Source organism: Eleutherodactylus coqui, chromosome 2 (assembly GCF_035609145.1).
Source record: "Eleutherodactylus coqui strain aEleCoq1 chromosome 2, aEleCoq1.hap1, whole genome shotgun sequence".
NCBI lineage: Eukaryota > Metazoa > Chordata > Amphibia > Anura > Eleutherodactylidae > Eleutherodactylus > Eleutherodactylus coqui.
The window spans coordinates 261,625,279-261,645,831 of record NC_089838.1 but is presented as its reverse complement, the minus strand read 5'-3'; the positions used below and the strand labels follow the sequence as shown (position 1 = coordinate 261,645,831).

The 20,553-nt window shown below is 43.3% G+C and overlaps 1 protein-coding gene across 2 annotated transcripts in view; it reads left to right on the top strand.

The window, feature by feature from the left end:
• SLC51B (SLC51 subunit beta) overlaps positions 1–18,498 on the top strand; it is a 62,506-nt gene extending 44,008 nt beyond the window's left edge. Inside the window, exons 1-4 of one of the 2 annotated variants that reach the window (XM_066592901.1) lie at positions 3,600–3,685; positions 13,245–13,365; positions 14,550–14,640; positions 16,701–18,498. In XM_066592901.1, coding sequence (XP_066448998.1) covers positions 13,266–13,365; positions 14,550–14,640; positions 16,701–16,908 — 399 coding nt within the window. In that variant the 5' untranslated portion in view covers positions 3,600–3,685; positions 13,245–13,265 and the 3' untranslated portion in view covers positions 16,909–18,498. Of the gene's footprint in view, positions 1–3,599; positions 3,686–13,244; positions 13,366–14,549; positions 14,641–16,700 lie in introns of those variants that run through there. The other variant, XM_066592902.1, reaches the window with a different exon arrangement.
• Positions 18,499–20,553: the final 2,055 nt, after the last annotated feature.

Below are 20,553 nucleotides of genomic sequence, written 5' to 3'. Positions count from 1 at the left end.
TAGGAGGTCTGGATGCCTTTTTTATTTGTTTTTATGGCGTGGGGAGGACGGAGCTCCTGCTACCTGCGACTTAGCTTCTCATGGTCCAGCCGGTGATTTTCTTTTTAACGTTTAGTCACAATCTGTATTTAAAAATATCCTAAAAAACTGCATTTTTCACACTGACCACAGCCTAAAACTATTCTAATACTTCCTGATCTGTAGAGAAAACTTTCCATCAGTCATCTCACTAACCTTACAGGTAGGATTACACTGAGAGGTAACACCTATATGTAGATAACACAGGATCCTCCATTCACAAGAGGTGATCAGCTGTGACTATCCATTCCCTGTCTTGCTAAATAACCTTCGCAAAGGTCACAGAGCAGTCCAGAGCAGTCTCCCATACAAGTCAATGGGTCCCCTCCTGTCCATTGGGTGAATGGCCCATGAGGCAGCCATAAAGCATATTTCTAAATTCTCTTAATGCTGTTACATTTAGCTAAAGAAAGACATCAGCCCCCATAGTCATGTACAGACACCAGACTAAAAAAATTCTACAATCAGAAAATGAAAACAGATTTGAAAACTGGAAAATGTTTCACTATCCTATCTGCTTTTATTGAAAGCAAAAAAACTTTGCTGATATAGTCCCTTCAATATTAACTAACAGGCCTGACGGAATAACAAAAGTGCAGATTGGGGCATCTAGGAAATAGTGAGTAAACTGTAATACATTCCCACCTGTCTTTTAATAGGGTGTTTTGTCGTGGAGCCATAAAACCACTGAACTTTAGAAAGGCAAAGTTTGATCAGCTTAGAAATGCCCGTAACATTATTGACTGGGACAATGTCCTCAAAAATTAAAGTTCAAACAATAAATGGGACATTTTTTAAAAGCATCTTACATATTTACTATGAGTGGTACATACCTTATGGGAATAAAATGTTGCTCAATTAAGTTATAAAGGTGGAATAAACAACAAGAAAAAAAAACATTTAAACTATTAAAATAAGAAGGCAGCAAAGAAGCACTAAAAAGCTATAAAAAATAAGTAAAAAGCAAATAAAATCAGCAAACAGAGAGACTCATTGCCAAAGAGAGTAAATCTAAACTTAAACTGTTCTTCAACTATATAAATAGTAAAAAGATTAAAATAGAAAGTGTTGGCCCTTTAAAAAGTTTTGCAGGATAACTTGCAGAGGGCGATGGGGAGAAAGCAAATCTATTAAATAGGTTTTTCTCCTGTGCATTCACAGAGGAATATGAAATGTCAGGTGAAATGCAGAGTGATAAAGTAAACTCTCCATTAAATGCCACCAGTCTAGCCCAGGAGGAAATCGAGAGCCACCTTAAAAAGATAAAAATAGACAAATCACTTGGTCCCAATGGCCTGCACCCTCGTGTTTAAGAAAATGAAGTAATGTGCCAGATAGACCATTGTTTCTTATATTTGATGACTCCTATAGTGAAAGGGTCTGTTCCCGCAGGATTGATGCATAGCCAATGTGGTGCCAATAATTTCCAGGTGAACCTGGAAACTACAGGCCAGTAAGTCCCACTTCTATCGTGGGTAAAACGTTTGAATGTTTTTTATGAGATACTATCCTGGAGTACCTCAATAAAAAAAATTAGCTGTATAACTCTGTATCAGGTTGGGTTTAGGGTGGGTCACTCTTGCCAAACCAATCTAGTCAGCTTCTATGAAAAGGTAAGTTCTAGACTGGACTGGGGAGTAGCATCAGGTGTCATATATCTTGATTTTTCCAAAGCATTTGAAACTGTACCGCATAAAAGGTTGGTATGTAACTCACAGAGCTTTGCCTTAACTGAATGGATTTCCTCTACATACAGCACCCAGCTCAAGAAACTCTGAGAATCTCATTACTACTATAAGTGAGAGATTTGCTTGTTAAAGCATTGCTGCTGTGCCAGAGGTTCAGCCGGGAAACCAAGTCACCATCTAATATAAATAAGCCTACATGCTTTTTCGTGCACCACACTTTGATCAGGCTGCCTCGCCTTTGGAGGATTATTTTGGTGTCATTCAATTCCTTAGATACTGACCAGAGCCATAAAATCCACAAATTTAAAGCAGGTACATTCAGTGACCTATCGGGCCCTGTCAAAGTTCCCCATGTTAAGTATAGCAGCGCTTCACCCAGCAGTGCTGTTATGCAGATTCGTAGTCTCACGACGTCTCTCTCTAGGGGGGCTATGAACGTCCCTGCTGACTGGAGCAGTGCCATGAAAGGGCTGTATAATCATTGCTAAGCAACGTTCATAGTTGTGCAGCGTCTCTCTCTCACTCACAGTATCATGACTGTGAATGTCACTGCTGGCTGAAGCGCCGGAGAGACACAGAAGACCGTGAAAGATACAGACACTCACAGGCGAGGGGAGGAGGGGGAGAGAATCGGCATGGAGGGGAGGAGAAGCGGCATGGAGGGAGGGAAGAGAAGCGGCATGGAGAGGGGAGATAGAAAAGCTGCATGGAGAGGGGGGAAGAGAAGCGGCATGGAGAGGGGGGGAAAGAGAAGCGGCATGGAGAGGGGGGAAGAAAAGCGGCATGGAGAGGGGAAAAGAGAAGCGGCATGGAGAGACGGGGAGAAAAGAGAATCGGCATGAAAAGACGGAGAGAGAAGCAACATGAAGAGGGGGGAGGGAGAGGAAGAGAGGGAGGAGAACAGAAGCGGCATGGAAAAAGAGAGGGGGGAGATTCACAATAGCAACTTATATAAATGAGAGAAACAGGAGCACTATTGTACTAATGAGAGCAACAAGGGGTATTTTTTTTATAAATGACATCAACAGGGGGCATTATCATATTAATGAGGGCAACAGAGGACACTGTTAAATCAGGGCAACAGGGGGTATTATTACATTAATCAGGACAATAGGGGGTGCTATTATATTAATGAGGGCAATAATAGGTACTATTATATTAATGGGGGCTATTGGGACACTATTTTACTAATGAGGGCTACAGAGCAGACACTATTACCAAATTGGCCACAGAAGGGACACTATTACTAAGAGGGGTCACAGAGAGAGCACTTACTTAGTGGGGGATCTATTACTATGGGGGAAAAACTAAGAGGAAAGAGTAGAGGCAGGATGGGGAGTGCACTGCAAGAAGACATCATGGTGGTCTGGACTTGAATAGAGAATAAAAACACAACATACATCATCAATCAGAGAAGAAGTCACCTACACTGTAATCACTATCACTGTGTAGAGCTGGTATCTGACTATTATTAGGTGATGTCATTATTTAGAGGTACATTAGAACTGAGTCACTGTATTTGAGCGCACTGTGGGGTCCCATGGGTTTTATATATGCCCCATGAACATATCCTATCAAAAAAGACATTATTTTCTGCAGAAATGAATTAACTGAATCTTGTATGATTTATGAACTGATTTAACAGTGCTGAACAGATCCAGCGCAATGAGCGTTAAAAGATCATTCCCTACCAGGGCTTTTCTGCTTCTGTGCTGGGGATGGGCTAGTTATAGTATAACCAGAAACCTAAGGTCAAAGACACTAGCAGGATCGAAAAGTTATTGCACTGACAGATAAGATAGGTTAATACCAAGGTTACTTGGCAGTCCTAACCTGGAACATAAAACAGTCAGTAGAGCTTGCCAGTCTGCCAATGACTTCTAACCTACCGTGCTAGCACTCGCCACTCGTCTGTGAAGGTAAATGTAAGAAGTTTACTTCTGCATGCTTAGAGAATGTGCTGCTCATCGGTCTATCATGTATACAGTTATGCTTTTCTGAATCTTAGCCTCATATAATATGGTAAAATTGTTCACAGATTTTTAGCAGAGCCGTTCCTATGCTGGGGATTGTGGAGGGGGGGGGGGGGGCAGGTGTAGCCTTTGATGTCTTCAAGCCTATATGACACATAGATGACATTACCATTATAATTGGTAGTTAGAGCCCATTACACCTTCTGCTTTGGATCACCTAAACTTCAAGTTACGCTGATTATTATGCTGTTATTCTATTGCACGTTAGGTTGTGCATAAATGTAAAACATGTACGAAGGACGTTACATATCAGAGAAAGTTGAGCTTTGTTGCCCCTATCAATCAGTATATAAAAAATGTTGCCTTTAGCAATCTGCGTTTAATAGGAAATGTATTGCTCACGGCAGCCAGAGTATCAGAGAAATAGTGGTCTTGTTTCCCATTGCAACAAGATTAGATTTACCGTGATTTCCTAAACGGTGGTGGAAAAAATGAAGCACAGACTCTGATTGGTTGTGATGAGAAAAGACATTGCTCTACATGTATTATAATATGGATATTATCCTAGGATATGCAAATGAGGGTCAGTCAAAAGGGTCATTTTCATTTAATAATGAAATGTGTTGTCTTTGTGACTCGGAAACTCCTCATGTAGCCTCTAATAATGGTCTGTTCTGGAAAAACAATTAGCAGACCTTTTCAGTGGTTTATATACTGTTTATTGTATTTCATTGTAAAGGTGGCAGCTGTTTTATTTATTGCGCAAGAACAAATATGTACCTAAGAAAAAGATGCAAGTTGTAAACACGCTATAAAGGGTTAAAAATCTCCTGTCCTGGTCTTATATTGAAGACAGAAACCGGAGGTCCCAGGACATGGTGCTACTTTGCAGATTGTGTGAAGGCAAGCTGAAACAGATTTGCACCTCTTCCTTATTTTGCACCCACTCCTAATTTTGCTTTACAACCACTAATGCAAAATACTGTCAAAAACCCTGCCATGTGGAAGGGGCCTAAGAGAATGCTACAAGTATAATCTGACCACTGCCATTCATCTCAGATTTTCAAAAACTTTTTTATCTTTTCTATTAACATAGCCATATGAAGACTCGTTTTGTAGTGAGCTGCAGTCGTATTGGCACTCTCTTTGGGTACTTATAATGTATATCTTTTCGGATGCAGGGGTCAGAAACGCTCTTTTCTCCTTAGGGAGAGCAACTATATACTATAAACTAAGTGAGGAGACTCAAATGGCCACGCACGCTCCTCTGGGTAATATGCAAATAAGGGAGATGGAATAAATCCTCCACAGTGCCACCTATTGAAAGGCAGCAGTCCTTCGAGTCAAAGTGGGATTTTTTATACAAGTCTTGTTACAATGACTGGGAATCAAAAGCAAAGCCATACTCCATGTACATACAGCTGTTTCCGGGTTATTGCCCATCATCAGTGTGCAGTAGGAGTCTGGCTTTTGCTAGTGAGAGGCCTGGGACAGGGGTCAGAAACGCTCTTTTCTCCTTAGGGAGAGCAACTATATACTATAAACTAAGTGAGGAGACTCAAATGGCCACGCACGCTCCTCTGGGTAATATGCAAATAAGGGAGATGGAATAAATCCTCCACAGTGCCACCTATTGAAAGGCAGCATTCCTTCGAGTCAAAGTGGGACTTTTTATACAAGTCTTGTTACAATGACTGGGAATCAAATAGCTGCCTTTCAATAGGTGGCACTGTGGAGGATTTATTCCATCTCCCTTATTTGCATATTACCCAGAGGAGCGTGCATGGCCATTTGAGTCTCCTCACTTAGTTTATAGTATATAGTTGCTCTCCCTAAGGAGAAAAGAGCGTTTCTGACCCCTGTCCCAGGCCTCTCACTAGCAAAAGCCAGACTCCTACTGTACACTGATGATGGCCAATAACCTGGAAACAGCTGTATGTACATGGAGTCTGGCTTTGCTTTTGATTCCCAGTCATTGTAACAAGACTTGTATAAAAAGTCCCACTTTGACTCGAAGGAATGCTGCCTTTCAATAGGTGGCACTGTGGAGGATTTATTCCATCTCCCTTATTTTCGGATGCATTCACACTGGTGTGAAAATCAAGCGAGATTTGTGCATTGCCAGATGCACAAATCTCACACAAATATGAAACACGTTCTTTTGAATGCAATCACAGAAAACGGCCATTACTTACTGAGTAAGGAGTGCATATAGATGCATCCTCCTCTCACCATGCAGGTAGCTGACTACCAAATGGAGGGGCCAATAACACCTGTGCAGGACACCGATAAGACAGCCACTCACACTGCCTCCTGATAATGAGGGGGGTGGATGCTTGGTGTATACTCCCACACATAGTGGATACAGGGTGCCAGACCATTCTGATATATGTAGTTCACCATGCAGACCAGCAACCTATTAATGACAGTACCAATGTGGTTCACTGATGGATATGCAGGGCAACCCGCCAAATTATCATGGCGTCATTAATAGGTTGCTGGTCTGCATGGTGAACTACATATATCAGAATGGTCTGGCACCCTGTATCCACTATGTGTGGGAGTATACGCCAAGCATCCACCCCCCTCATTATCAGGAGGCAGTGTGAGTCATTGTCTTATCGGTGTCCTGCACAGGTGTTATTGGCTCCTCCATTTGGTAGTCAGCTACCTGCATGGTGAGAGGAGTATGCATCTATATGCACTCCTCACTCAGTAAGTAACGGCCTTTTTCTGTGATTGTTTTTAATTCTTGATTTTCCCTTCTGTGATGCACGTTCTTTTGAATGGGTTCATTCACATTAGAGATGTTTTCCTGCATATAACCATGATGTTATGCGGGAAACACATCGCAGCATGTCCTGTCTTTCTGCAATATCACCCATTGCTATTAATAGGGCCAGCAGCGGCAGCCCCATTGAAAGCAATGGGAGAACTCCGCGATCCTTTGCCGCGGCTGTGACAGCTGCTGCTGGAATTCCCTTTCAGCCCCGCAGTGATGCGAGGCTGTTTTCACATGAATGGCAAGAGCGATATTGCGCCATGAATCACGGCCCGATATCGCACTCCCCAGTGTGAAGGAGCCCTTACAGAGTTAAAAAAAACACTAATTCTAACTTTTTTTAAGGCGTTTACCATGCAGGCTAAATGACATGATAACTTCATGCAGGCTAAATGACATGATAACTTTTTGTAGTGGGTTGGTACAATTACGGCAATACCAACATTCTGTATATATTTTTGACTTTTTTAACTTTTGCACAATAAAGACCGGTTTGGAATATTAATTTAATTATCGCTGCAGTTTGAGGGTGGCTTCACACTTGCGAGGGAATCGCACAATTTCCCTGTGCTTAGAAATCGCTAAATTATAAAGCCAATGGCTTTAAATGGCTGCATGCACATTTGCGATGTTTTAACGCTTGTGATGCAGCGTTAAAACAAAATCGCGGCATGTCCATTATTTTTGCGCTCTCGCCCATTGTTCCCAATGGGGCCGGCGGCAGCAGCGCCTGTCCCATTGAAATCAATGGGTGAGGATCGCAATCCTCTGCCACTGTTGTGTGACAGAAGTGGCAGGGAACTCTCCCTGCCCAGAAGAGCAGCAGAAGAAGTGTGCCGGGACCTGCAGGAAGACGTGCCAGAGATGACAGTGCTTCCCAGGTGATGTATTCTCTTTTTTTCATTTTTTTTTACACTTATTTATTATTTTCGGGGGGTGGGGGGATGGTGGCTTATATTTCAAGCTCCCCCACCCCCACCCTCAAAAATCCTTGTTGTGGAGTGGCAGAGGATTGCGATCGTGTCCCATTCATACAGGATGGGAGGCTGTTTCCCTCACATCCAGGGCTTAAAGAAGGATTGCGAGAGCGATATCGGGGCATCAATCACATCCCCATATCGCTCTCGCCAGTGTGCAGGAGCCCTGAGAGACATAACTTTTTTATTTTACAATGGATAAAGCTGTGTGGGGGCTTGTTTTTCATGATGAATTGTAGTTTTTATTGATACCATTTTGGGGTGCATACGACTTTTTTATCTCTTTTCAGCAGATTTCAGATGAGCATATTTTAGCTCTGTTTTTGGTCAGTGTTTTGCAGACCTTAATACAGACTTAATGTAAATCTAAGGGCAGGCTCACAGAAGCATAATTTCATAGAATGGTAGAGTTGGAAGGGACCTCCAGGGTCATCGGGTCCAACCCCCTGCTCAGTGCAGGATTCACTAAATCATCCCAGACAGATATTTGTTCAGCCTTTGTTTGAAGACTTCCATTGAAGGAGAACTCACCACCTCCCGTGGTAACCTGTTCCACTCATTGATCACCCTCAGTGTCAGAAAGTTTTTCCTAATATCTAATCTGTGTCTCCTCCCTTCAGTTTCATCCCATTGCTTCTAGTCTTTCCTTGTACAAATGAGAATAGGGCTGATCCCTCTGCACTGTGACAGCCCTTCAGATATTTGCAGACAGCTACTAAGTCTTCTCTCACCCTTCTTTTTTACTTAATACGCGGTGAATAGAATCAATGAAAGTACATTGATTTTCATTGACCAACTCACACTAGCATTTTTTTATTATATATAATTCACGAGTAAAAATAGACCGCAGCATGTTCTATTTTACCACATACTGTGCGTGATGTAGCCCTATTGTTCACTACGAGCGTGTAATAAACACTGTGCATACGCAATTAAATTGCAAATGTGTGGCGTTTACATGCAAGGTTGCAACTATATGCAAAATGAAAGAGCGGGAAATTAAAAAGAAACAAGTCAGACTGCGCATAACAGCATGCGTGAGATACGCTGTCGTGCGCAGTGCAAAATCATTGCCTTACAGAGTAATATGCCTGCTCACCAGCAGTAAAACGCTGCGTTATATACTGAGCGTTTTACGCATACGCTCATACAGTTGTAATGTCATCTGTAACACATCCATATTATGCTGGCATCAGACTGGCCTTAGGGTGCCTTCACACGAGCATGTGCATGTGCCGTACATAGGTGCGCACAAAACCGCACACCCATGTACGTGCACAAACACGTGTGAATGCAGGTCTGTGCAGCATTGCTTTCAATGGGCCCCATTGAACACAATAGGATGCCGGCAACCCCTGCAGTAATTTTTAGGAAAGGACTTGCAATGTAAGCCCTTAAAGGGGTTGTCCCGCGGCAGCAAGTGGGTCTATACACTTCTGTATGGCCATATTAATGCACTTTGTAATGTACATTGTGCATTAATTATGAGCCATACAGAAGTTATAAAAAGTTTTTTACTTACCTGCTCCGTTGCTAGCGTCCTCGTTCCCATGGTGCCGACTAATTTTCGCCCTCCGATGGCCAAATTAGCCGCGCTTGCGCAGTCCGGGTCTTCTGCTCTCTTCAATGGAGCCGCTCGTGCAGAATGCCGGCTCCGTGTAGCTCCGCCCCGTCACGTGCCGATTCCAGCCAATCAGGAGGCTGGAATCGGCAATGGACCGCACAGAAGAGCTGCGGTCCACGGAGGGAGCAGAACCGCCGGGATGCAGGTAAGCGCTGAGCGGTTTGTTTTTTTAACCCCTGCATCGGGGTTGTCTCGCGCCGAACGGGGGGGGGGGGGTTAAAAAAAAAAAAAACCCGTTTCGGCGCGGGACAACCCCTTTAACTGAAAATCACCCGTGGTTTGTGTAAAAAAAAAAAAATCTATATATACTTATCTCTCCTCCGCTGCCATGTAAATATTGCCTGTGGGGAGTCCCATTGTCACTGAACACTGTGACAGCTGTGGCAGAGGATCTCTTCATCCCCGGCGGGAGTAAAGAATCCCCTGTCACAGCCGTCACAGCAGTGGCAGAGGATCACGATGTTCTCCCATAGTTTTCAATGGGACCGGCGCTTCTGCAGTCCCACTGAAAGCAATGACCTGCCGGCAAGACCTGCAGGGATTTTCAAGGAAGGGCTTTAAATATAAGACCTTCCCTGAAAATCATTGCTTAGAATGTGTTAAAAATAAAAAAATATATATACTCACCTCTCCTCAGCCGCCGGGGCTCAGGCGCATCCAGCCTGTCTTCTCCCTGTACTGCTCTGACTCTATTTCAGTATGCGGGGATTTTCAATGGGGATTTGAAAGGGCTGTATCTGATTGGCTTAGTCAATCACAGGCAGCACTCAGCCATTCATTGAATGACAGCTAAGTGCTGCCTGTGATTGGTCACAGGACTCAGCCAATCACAGGCAGCTCTTGGCCATTCATTGTTCTATGAAGATGTGCATAATATTAAGTTCTATGAAGATGTGCATAATATTAAATTTACTCTTCATGATTAGACATTGAAATCGGAAAATTCTATAGTATAGGGCAGTGCTTCCAAACTCGAAATCTAAAGGTACCCCAACAGGTCAGTACCTTAGCCATTGCCACAGGGGTTCTTACTGTAGGATATCTTGAATATATGACTTGTTGGGGTCCCTGAAGACTGGAGATGGGAAACACTGCTCTAGGGTTTGCTGACACTATGAAAGTGGTTATGGTGGGAAAACCAAGACAATTTCTCGGCACAGGGCCTATAGTAGAAGGATTAGCTCACTGTGCGTTTTGAAAGTTTAAACATGAATCTGAAAAATCTAGATCCTATGGTTAATTTCAATTAATTTACTAAGATGTATGGAAATATGCTTCAAAATGTTATCTGCAATTATGCTAACAACATTCTGAAGAATTACTGTATCATAATTCCTATGGATCAATTATCTTAGTAGAGAACTTGTCACATCCTCTAACCAGTGGGATGGGCTCCACATCCCACAGATTCCTATTTTCTTCCTATCCCCCCCATTCCGCTCACTTGTATTCACTCCTGTTACTTCCCAGTGGTCTACTGTCAAGTGGGCGGTTTCCTCTACCCAGTGTCAATCAAGCATCTTGTCATCCATTTACACCGGCCAATGGAAACTGTTCATTTGGCAGTAGACTAGCTTCGAGCTTCAAAAGTAGCCAGAACGACTGCAGGCAAATAGGGGTATAGAAGAAAAATAAAACCTCTGGAGGAATCAGCGAGGACATGGCTGTAAAGATTTGCAGCCTGCCCCGCTGGTCAGAGGACATGACAGTTCCTGTTTAAAATTGTACAGATGTGCAACAACAAAATTCGCCATTGCAGTGAGTTTACCTTAAATAAATTACATTAACTTCTTTAGCTGTGCCAAATGGCAAACTTGACTGCTACATCTGCTAGTCAAAGCTAAAGTAATCAAGTCATTTTCATCATACAAATGTTTTCTAATGTGTGACCTATTCAGATTCACCCCAAATCCCATCAGAGTTTCCCCTTCACCCACTGCCTTGCACAGGGTTAGTGCTGCTTCTTACTGATCACACTGCCTGTTCATGTGAGAGATTTCTGGGTTAAAGTCGTACTGTTCATTCACCTCGGGTGTGTTTACTTGGCACAAGAGAAAGGGAAACGGAGAGAGAAAACTGTAAGTCACAAGGGCTGACCTGGTGGACAAATACCTAGCAGAGAGTCAATAAGTGAGCAAGAGTGATAAGGGGGTGTTTGCAGACTGAAACTGACCTTAGGACCCTTTTACACGGGCTGATAAACTGTTCAGATTCCTGCATTCAGCATTCCCTGACTGAGCGAAGAACAAGATTTTGTTTGTATGCAGAAAACTGAATGACGAATCATCCTGTGTAAACAGGTAGTTGCTCACTTATGAACGACTGCCTGGTTACTGTGAATAGAGATGAGCAGATGGGAATGATCTGTGACCCGATCCAGCTCCATTCCCTACCGATGAGCGTTCCTGGGTAAAACACAAGGACGATTATCGCTGGGACTACTTGTTGGGCATCTGCACTCAACAGGTCGTCCCGTGTAAAAGGGCTCAAATCTCACACGACTATTAATCCCATTCTTTTAATGGGGTCATATACATGAGCGATTTTTTTTTTTTCCCCGCATTGCATCGTGGTGCAGGAAAAAAATCGCAGCATGTCCTATCTTTCGGCGTTTCCTGGGCTCACGTTTCCGCAACGTTTGAACGCACCCTTAGACATTTTATTTTGCCTATGAAACACATTACTCCCAAACTCTGGAAATTGAAGATGCCACAATCAAGGACCAGGGCCTCAGACAATAACATCTCTTCTGCCTTCTATTCCACATGGTCTCTTTGGTTGGAGTTATCGGATATCACAGATCTTATCTACACAGTGCCATTTTTCTGCACGGGAACTGATCTATCACGCAAATTTTTAAATCCACAGCAAGACTATTTCTTCTTGCGGATTTTCACGGCAGATTTTACCCTTTTCAATGTTGGGAAGTGAAATCTACTTGTCTTCGCCCTGGCTAAAAAAGGTGGGTCTAAAGCCTCCTGCACACGGGCGACACGATATCACTGCAAAAAAATCACAGAGATATTGCTTCGGTGGTCCGTGCGATATCACTGCGTATTCTCGCGCCAATACCATGATTTTGTGGTGCTACAAATTCACGCAACTTTATAGCAACACTTCAGGGGGGAGTAGGATTGTAATATATGCCCTACCCCAAAAATAAGCCCTAGCTGTAGGAAAAAATAATAAACAAAGAATACATCACCTTAGAAGCACTGTCAGCTTTGCTGCATCTTCTTCCCGGTGCCCGGCACTGATCTTCATTATCTCTTGTAAGCGCTGCCTCTGATTGCCTGAGCATTGTGATGCTTAGCCAATCAGAGCCAACACTCGATGAACCAATTACGGCCATTCACTGAGTTCTGATTGGCTAAGCATCACAGCGCTCAGCCAATTAGAGGCAGTGCTTCCAAGAGGCAGAGAGTTTTCAATCCCCGTCCAGAAGAGATGATGAAGAACAGTGCCAAGAACCAGGAAGAAGATGCAGCGGAGCCAGACAGTGCTTCTAAAGTGATGTATTGGTTTTTTTTCTGCAGCTAGGGCTTAGGTTATGGCTTTGACAGTAGGATTTCTTACTGTTGAAGTTGCATTGCACCACACGAAAACCGCGTTTTCATGCGATGCGATGCAACAGAGATGAAGGCTCCATAGGGAAACATGGGCTACAAAACCTCACAAGTTGCGGGCATATCGTGGGACCTGCGAGGTTTTTGATTCACAATGTAGCAGGCTACAAAGCATCGCAATTGTGAAGGAACCCAATGGAAAAGCATGGGCTTCACATACATGCGATTTGTAGCATTTTCACATCGCAAGAAAATCCCGCGACTTTGTCGCCTGTGGGACTCAGGCCTTAAGCAGGACCTAATATGGCATGTAGGCAGGACCTGTCTTTGAGATCACCTCTTTTAATAATCGGCTTTGTTTGCCAAAAACAATGTCACATAGGTTCTGGCTCTTAGCCCTGATCATTCTTGCCCCTGGGTGTTGTCCGGCATTACAGCTCAACTGTACTATTAGATATATGCGACCCTTTTTTATTCCATACAATTTCTTCCAATTTTTTCCCAATGCTTGTGCAATAGAGATGTTTGAAGGTGCTGCTCCTATCCTCTTTTACAGGACTAACTGATAGCTGCAAGCATGGCTGACGCAAGTAGTGGGGAGGATCAGGCGATGGCCGAAGCTGCTGAAAGACAGGGGAATCTGGAGCGAGCTATTTACTTTTATCGCACCGGAGACTGTAAGTATCAATGTAGATTGAAATTTAGCTTGTATTTTGAGCAAATCTTTGATTGACCCAGCAAACGGTAAGCAGAGTGCAATAATGAAGGTTTGGCCTTAGGGGTATATGAGCTGTAATCTCACACTTAATGTTCCACGGTATTGCGCTGCATGGATCCAACTGTTCCATGGTTATTGCAATGTTGAATATAATGTCTGATCTGCAGGCAGCATGTTATAGAGCTGGAGGGGCTGAACAGATTGATATATAATACTACATATTTTGCCACAAAATTACTTATATTTTTTACATATAAATCCCTGCTCTCTGTTTAGGAGTCCAGTGGGCGGTCCTAATCAGTGATTGACATCAGTGTGTATATAGAGATAACTGAATAGGACCACACACTGGACTCCTAACCACAGAGCGGAAACTTTAAGGGGTTGGCTAGCTGGCAACTACTGATTGCCTAACCTTAGAATAGACTATTAATTGTAGATCGTCGAGGGTCCACCGTCTCTGACTTTTGCGGATCAACTGTAAGCTGACAGCTCTGATCTCCCTGCAGTGGCCAAGCTTGGTATTGCAAGCCAAGTCCCCATTCACATCAGTGCCTGTAATACCAAGCCTGACCACTGCAGTGAGAAGGAAGCTCTCTGATCCAGCAGATATCAGTTCAGTGTATGAGCACTAAGGCCCAGTCTGCAGTCACTCGTCGGGAGTCCCAGGTGGTGGACCCTCGCCGATCCACCTATGAATAGGCCATCAGTAGTTTACAACTGGGTAGCCCCTTTAATTGCAAAAAAAACTGCAAGTTATACTGAATCTTTTGCCTCAAAACTTTATATCAACCTGCTCAGTTCCTCCTGCTCTATAACAAACTGCCCACAGATAGGACTATATGTACAACCCAATAGATTCCCTTCAAGCTCCTCACAGCAATGTTATTTCAATACTGTATGATTTTTGATATTTGGGCACCATATGGTGAACCATAAGGCAAAGAGCATCAATAGAAGGTATCACTCAGGGCACCAACCAACCTAAGGTTAGCCCTGGGATATTTGAGAAATGCAACAGCTAGCGTGAGGCTCGGGATTACTTATAGAAAACATTATTGGTCTGTAGTCTATATATAGAGAGATGAGAAGTGATAGAGTTGGTTTGTAAAATTCTGTAATACTTTTTGTTTCAATTCACAGTAACAGCCTGGAACTATTCTATCCTGGTGCTATCCATACTTGGATTGTGTTTGGGATTATTCCTTCTTGGGAAGAATATCTTAAACAATAGGTAAGCGTTAACATTTCTTTACTTAAAAGGTGCAATATTCCTGAACTTGCGCCTCAATTTGACTGCTTAAACTTAGGGATAACCTTACCAATGGTAAAAGTATGCTGGATCCATAGTGTTAATATAATGAAGTATTCTGACTGCTTGAACAGACTGTTAGTATATCCATTAACAATACCAGAGAGTCTTTATTATAGTACTCACAAGGTAGTCCAGGGTTAAAAGCATTCAATACATGTTTAAACAAGAGGCACTCCAAAGTTCTTGCCTGACCTTGCTCCCCACATCCCCTATTAAACACTTCTCATATTCCCTCTCTCATACCCTGCGTCCTGCTGCCTAATTCTTGTTACCATCCACAGTATACAGCGGTCTCCTCCAAAGCTTCTTCTACTTTGCATGGCCTTTGTCATATGACTATGATCTCATAAAAGTCATGCTGCAGCTCTGCAGTTTGCAATTTTGCCATAATTTGTGCTAAATTATAGCAAAAATTCTACAATTTTACAACAATTTTTGTAGCGCCATGTCAAGATCAACTATAAACTATAAGATGCCGGAATATTTAAGGTGCTCATCCAGTCCCAGCTGTGCTTACCAAGAAGCTCTACAATGCTGCTGAATTGGGGAATTGAGCAGATTTAAGCCAGCAGGGGATATTAGTATTGAATGACCAAGGGGCACCATCCATGAATTTACTTAGCACACAACGATGAGCATGGCCCAGGGTCAGCAGATATTTGAGGAGGTAAGCAGCACACAGGTGGTTACACTTTTGTTCCTGCTAATAGTCTTGCTAGTGCCTCCTCCTCTATCTCCATGAGGAACTTGAAGAAAAACTGGGGCGTGCTAAGACGAAGACCACTGCAGGGTAGACAGCAAAACTTTATTAAACGCAAGACAATGCGTTTCTATGCTGGACCAGCTCTTTCATCTGGTTGTTTACAATAAGCAAACGGAGAGCAATAAGTTTTAAAATCTGTGGCAGTGGGCGATGTCAGAAGATCCACTTTCTACATAAGGTGGAAGCAGCAGAATACTTGCATAGCATTATGGCAAGCTCAGATTAAGGGCAGGCACAGTGTGGTCCAAAAACAAACCATGGTCAGGAATGGAGAAGACAGGAAAGCTGAGTAGAACAGGCACAGCTCAAACCAGGAGTCAATCACAGTTGGAATGCACCTTTGCATACCAAACGGAATTAAATGTCAGTTGGTAAGGGTGCTTTAAATACACAGAAGCTTATCGAGATTTGCCAGGAATAGAAAAGCTAGGTGAATGTGCTTGCTGTTTAAAAGGTGGTCTAGCCATGCGCATGCACCCTATGGGCGCCACTGCATGTATCAATTAGTCTTGGGTGCCCATGACCATGTTACCAGTTTCCATCTTTTTGGTAAGTACTAACCACTACATACCAGACACACCCTACAAGACCTTCCATTCTGGAGAGGTTCTGACTCAGCCATCTAGCCTGCATAAATTGTCTTTTCTCAGAGTCTCTCCAATTCGTACCCTTGCCTATTTTTGCTGCTTCCAACCCACCAACATCAAGAACTGACTGCTCATTTGTTGCTTAATATATTGTCACCAGATAATCATTGTTAATGTTTCATTTGTCTGTGGTTTTAATTAGAGATGAGCGAGTATACTCGCTAAGGCACATTACTCGAGCGAGTAGTGCCTTAGCCGAGTATCTCCCTGCTTGTCTCTAAAGATTCGGGGGCCGGCAGCGGGCGGGGAGCGGCGGGGCAGAGCGGGGAGGAACGGAGGGGAGATCTCTCTCTCCCTCTCTCTCCCCCGCTCCCCGCCGCAACTCACCTGTCACCCGCGCCGGCCCCCTGAATCTTTAGAGACGAGCAGAGAGATACTCAGCTAAGGCACTACTCGCTCGAGTAATGTGCTTTAGCGAGTATACTCGCTCATCTCTAGTTTTAATGTGTCTGATGGACTTACAATCTATCATTCTCATGTACTCTATTACGTATCAGACATACCTCAAAATCCTTTTCTACTCTGTAGCCTACTCTGATGCCTTACTTATTTTATTCTTCATTGTACAGAAAAAGGAAAAGGGATGGTACGTATAAGGAGAATGTCAAAGAAGATAATTCCAATAAGAAACAGGCTGTGTTGATGTTGGAGAAGGAGAACCTACCACATGAGGATGCTCAACTCAAGAAGGATGTAAAACCAGGTGACATCATCGTGCAATGGAAGAATGATCAAATCACTTCTCTCTACAGACATGTATCAGAGGAAGATGTATAAACTACTAGAACATATTTCTTCCATTCGTACTAGAGAGCACCAGGTCTTCAGTTGCCCTATTTAGTATCTTATACTATTGCTGATTGTATAGTGCTCTTTAGTTCTGCAGGATAAAATGTTCCTATTACAATCTTGTTCCACTTTGGATTTAAATGACATTTGGACTTACTGACCATGGGATGTTTTCATATTGTACTTTGCATGCATAGTGGGTCTTTTTAAAGATTTGGGTTCCTTTTATATTAGAGTTTGTACTTGTAATAGAATACAAACTGTTCCTCTCTGGGAATGACCTCATGTGTAGTAGATGGAATTTTATATACTCTATACATAGCTGGATCTTTTTGCCATGCGCAGTACAGGGAACATCCATGGTGTCTGGAAAAGGGTTGCATGATATGTTATTTCATAACGTACATCATCTTGATACCTTCTCTCTTGTTGAATTCAATGTACAGGTGTAGCAAAGTTTAACTTGACTATGATAACTTTCTGTGACAAGTTATCTTATCTAATACCATTGAAAGGCCATTGGTGTCTCAACCCAACAAAAATGATTGAAAGGGCAAATAAACTGAGGCACAGAACATTTGTTTAAGTGTTAAGTTAAACTTTGCTATATCTGTATAATTTAAAGTAACCAACATTTGATCTTTATTACATGAATTGTGTATAAATGCATTTTATCCATCCCATGTCAAGTATTAGTGTATCTTGGCGCCACCGGAAGCTAGGCGTTTGACAGGGCTTGGATGAGGAACACCCCCTGCCACACCTCTAGCTTCTGATTGGCTCAAGAGCTGAAGATCCTGCTACCTTGCTTTTCTTATACAAGCGGACGCCGCTCAGCTCCAGCGCTCTGGCTGCAGGTACCTGGCTGTTACCCCCCTTCCCCGCGCTCTGCCCTGCCTGCTGTTCTGCTGCTGCTGTCTGTGCCCGATGTCTACCAGTGACAGTCCCCCGCCGCACTTGCCTACAGCTGTCTGCTGGAGAGGGCTTGTCAGTGAGTGCCCCGCGCCGCTGTGGTCTCCCTGCACTCACAGCCTGCAGTCTGGGCCCGGCGTCTGTCACTGTCTCTCCCCCCTATGCTGCTGGCACAGATTTCTCCCTTACATGTCTTTGGAAGAGGGAGCCACGCTTGTCGGCCTACTGCTGCAAGGAAAGTTGCCTCAGTCCGGTCTGGCCTTTCTGCTGTCGACCTCGCTCTGCGCCTAAACACAGAGGTGGGTGCCGCATTCTGCGGCATTGGCGGCGGGGAGTGCTGTTGCACTGACGGATGCGCCAATATAGCCGGCGCCACAGCTTCCATGTAAAACATATTCCGCTGTCTGCTACTGGGCTGCCAGGACCTGCAAACGAGCAAACTGTCCACCCAATCACGGACAGGGGGCGTCACCCCCCTGTCAAACTTGACTCCACCAGGAATTCCTGGTGGCATCAAGATACACTAATACCCCCATGTCATATGACAGTAGACAGGTTTGAGTAGTGTTTGGGGTCAAATTTGATGTTACTAAGGGATTTTTAGACTGAATCCTGTTTATAAAATACAATTTATATATGTAACCATTTCATGTGGCCCTATTTGTCATGTAGAATAAACATACATCTGACCCATGCTGTTTTAATAATTTTCTTGACTTGGAAATCATCTATTAGACTTTATGTATAATATGAGTGTAAAGATGAAGGGTACGGTCAAACTACCACATTCCACGGACGTTGTCAAACTCAATTGTTTCTCAACTCTAGTCCATAAGTACGCTCAAGAGGTCATGTTTTCAGGATCTCCTTAGTATTGCACATGTGATGTCATTATTGTCAATGTGTAAGAAATTGTTGCAGGTTTTCAGTCTATAGGATATTCTCAAATCATGACATAGTAGGTTTACTTGAGGACTAAAGTTGAGAAACAGTAGTCAAATCCATCCCTATCTTTGTGGTTTTGCAATGGAGAAGAGGAGAAATGGAAACTCATTATTAATGTCTAATGGACAATGCTGAAAATACAGTTTGATCATGTACATGTGTTAGAATGTAACCTACACATTATATACATGAAAATGCCTATTAGTAATATTCCTGTGCTGTGTACTCTGAAAAGGAAAACAGGTGAGACACCATTCCAGTTTGGTCAATGTGCCAAATAATTCTACTTGTCTGAAGGATATGAAGCTTTTAGCTCTTTACTGTATAGCTTAGAGCAAGGGTGCCCACAATGCCATTCAGTGCGGCCCCAATTAGCTGGACACAGGAAAATCCATATCTGCGTGGCTGCTCACATGTAAAGTCCATGTTAGGGTGAAGGGGAGTGACACATAATAGGGCAACAGGAGCGGACAAGTACTAAGGCTGCACTGTGTAGCCTTGTCTGTGCCGCCTATATATAAGGAGAATAATGTCTCTTGACCCATTTGGAGCTCAGAAATGTGTATATGAGTTAGAGACATCATTGTAGTTTATAGGACTTAGGAAATGCCAGACCATTACTTCGACATCCATCAGCTACAATGTAGAGAGCCACATGCATAGTCCGCTCCTCTCTGGAGTGCTGATTGCAAGGGAAGGTAACCCCCATTTTCCCAATAGGTGGGAGTCCTGGAAGTGGAACTTACTGGGATTTATTGGTATATACTTGAGATATATACCATAAAGGACTCAGATGGGAATACCCCTGCGGCCCTTGAAAGTAGCTCAGTAATATGGGCCCCAGACCATAAAAAGTTGTACACGCCCGACATAGAGAAAATAGCAATGCCTGCCCATTGATATACAGTGATCCCTCGCTATATCGTGGTTCAATGATTGTGGCTTCACTGCATCGCCGATTTTAGATAGACCATATATAGTTGTGTTTTCACAGAGTGTTTCGCTATATCACAGAATTTTGTGGTACATACAGGAAATACAGTACGCCACTAGCGCTTGCCAACGTCAGATTGTACATGGCACTCTATTGGCTGATGGAATGTGTTCTGTATCCTGGGTGCTGATTGGCTCACTGATCATAGCATCAGTCTGTTTGATCTCCTGCACTGTACCCATGCATGCCCATAAGAGAAAAGTTTGTGCAAGTTTGCATTTATAGTACATCTTGTATTTCAAGCCCTGCGATGCCACCCAAACATTCTGCACCTTCTAAGGCTTCTGGCAGTCGGGCTACTGCTGTTCGTTGCGTGTAAACTACCGTCGCTAAAAAGCACATGATTCGTTCACTTTTGCGATTGTTTGTCAGTTCACCCGACAGATTGATTTGTGTAAATATAACGCCGCTACTTTGCGGATTTTCACGTATCGCGGGGGTCTCTGGAACGTAACCCCCGCGATAGACGAGGGATCACTGTATGTGCTTATAGATTTATGAATGTTCTATCTATCAAATAACTATGTATGGTGCAAATTGACTTTAAGAAGTGCTTCCAGTTACTTTACTTTAGATAATCTATTGTAGGGGTTTCTATATCCATAGCAGTAATGTTTAAAAGCACTTTAAATATTAAATTGAACATAGTATTGTAGGAGAACATACAGTTAGTCCCCGACTTGCGAACAGGTTCCGTTCCGGGAGCCCGTTCGCAAGTCCGTTTTGTTCGCAAGTCGAACAAATGGTTGTATGGAGGGGATCGCGGGTGGATCCCGCTCCAT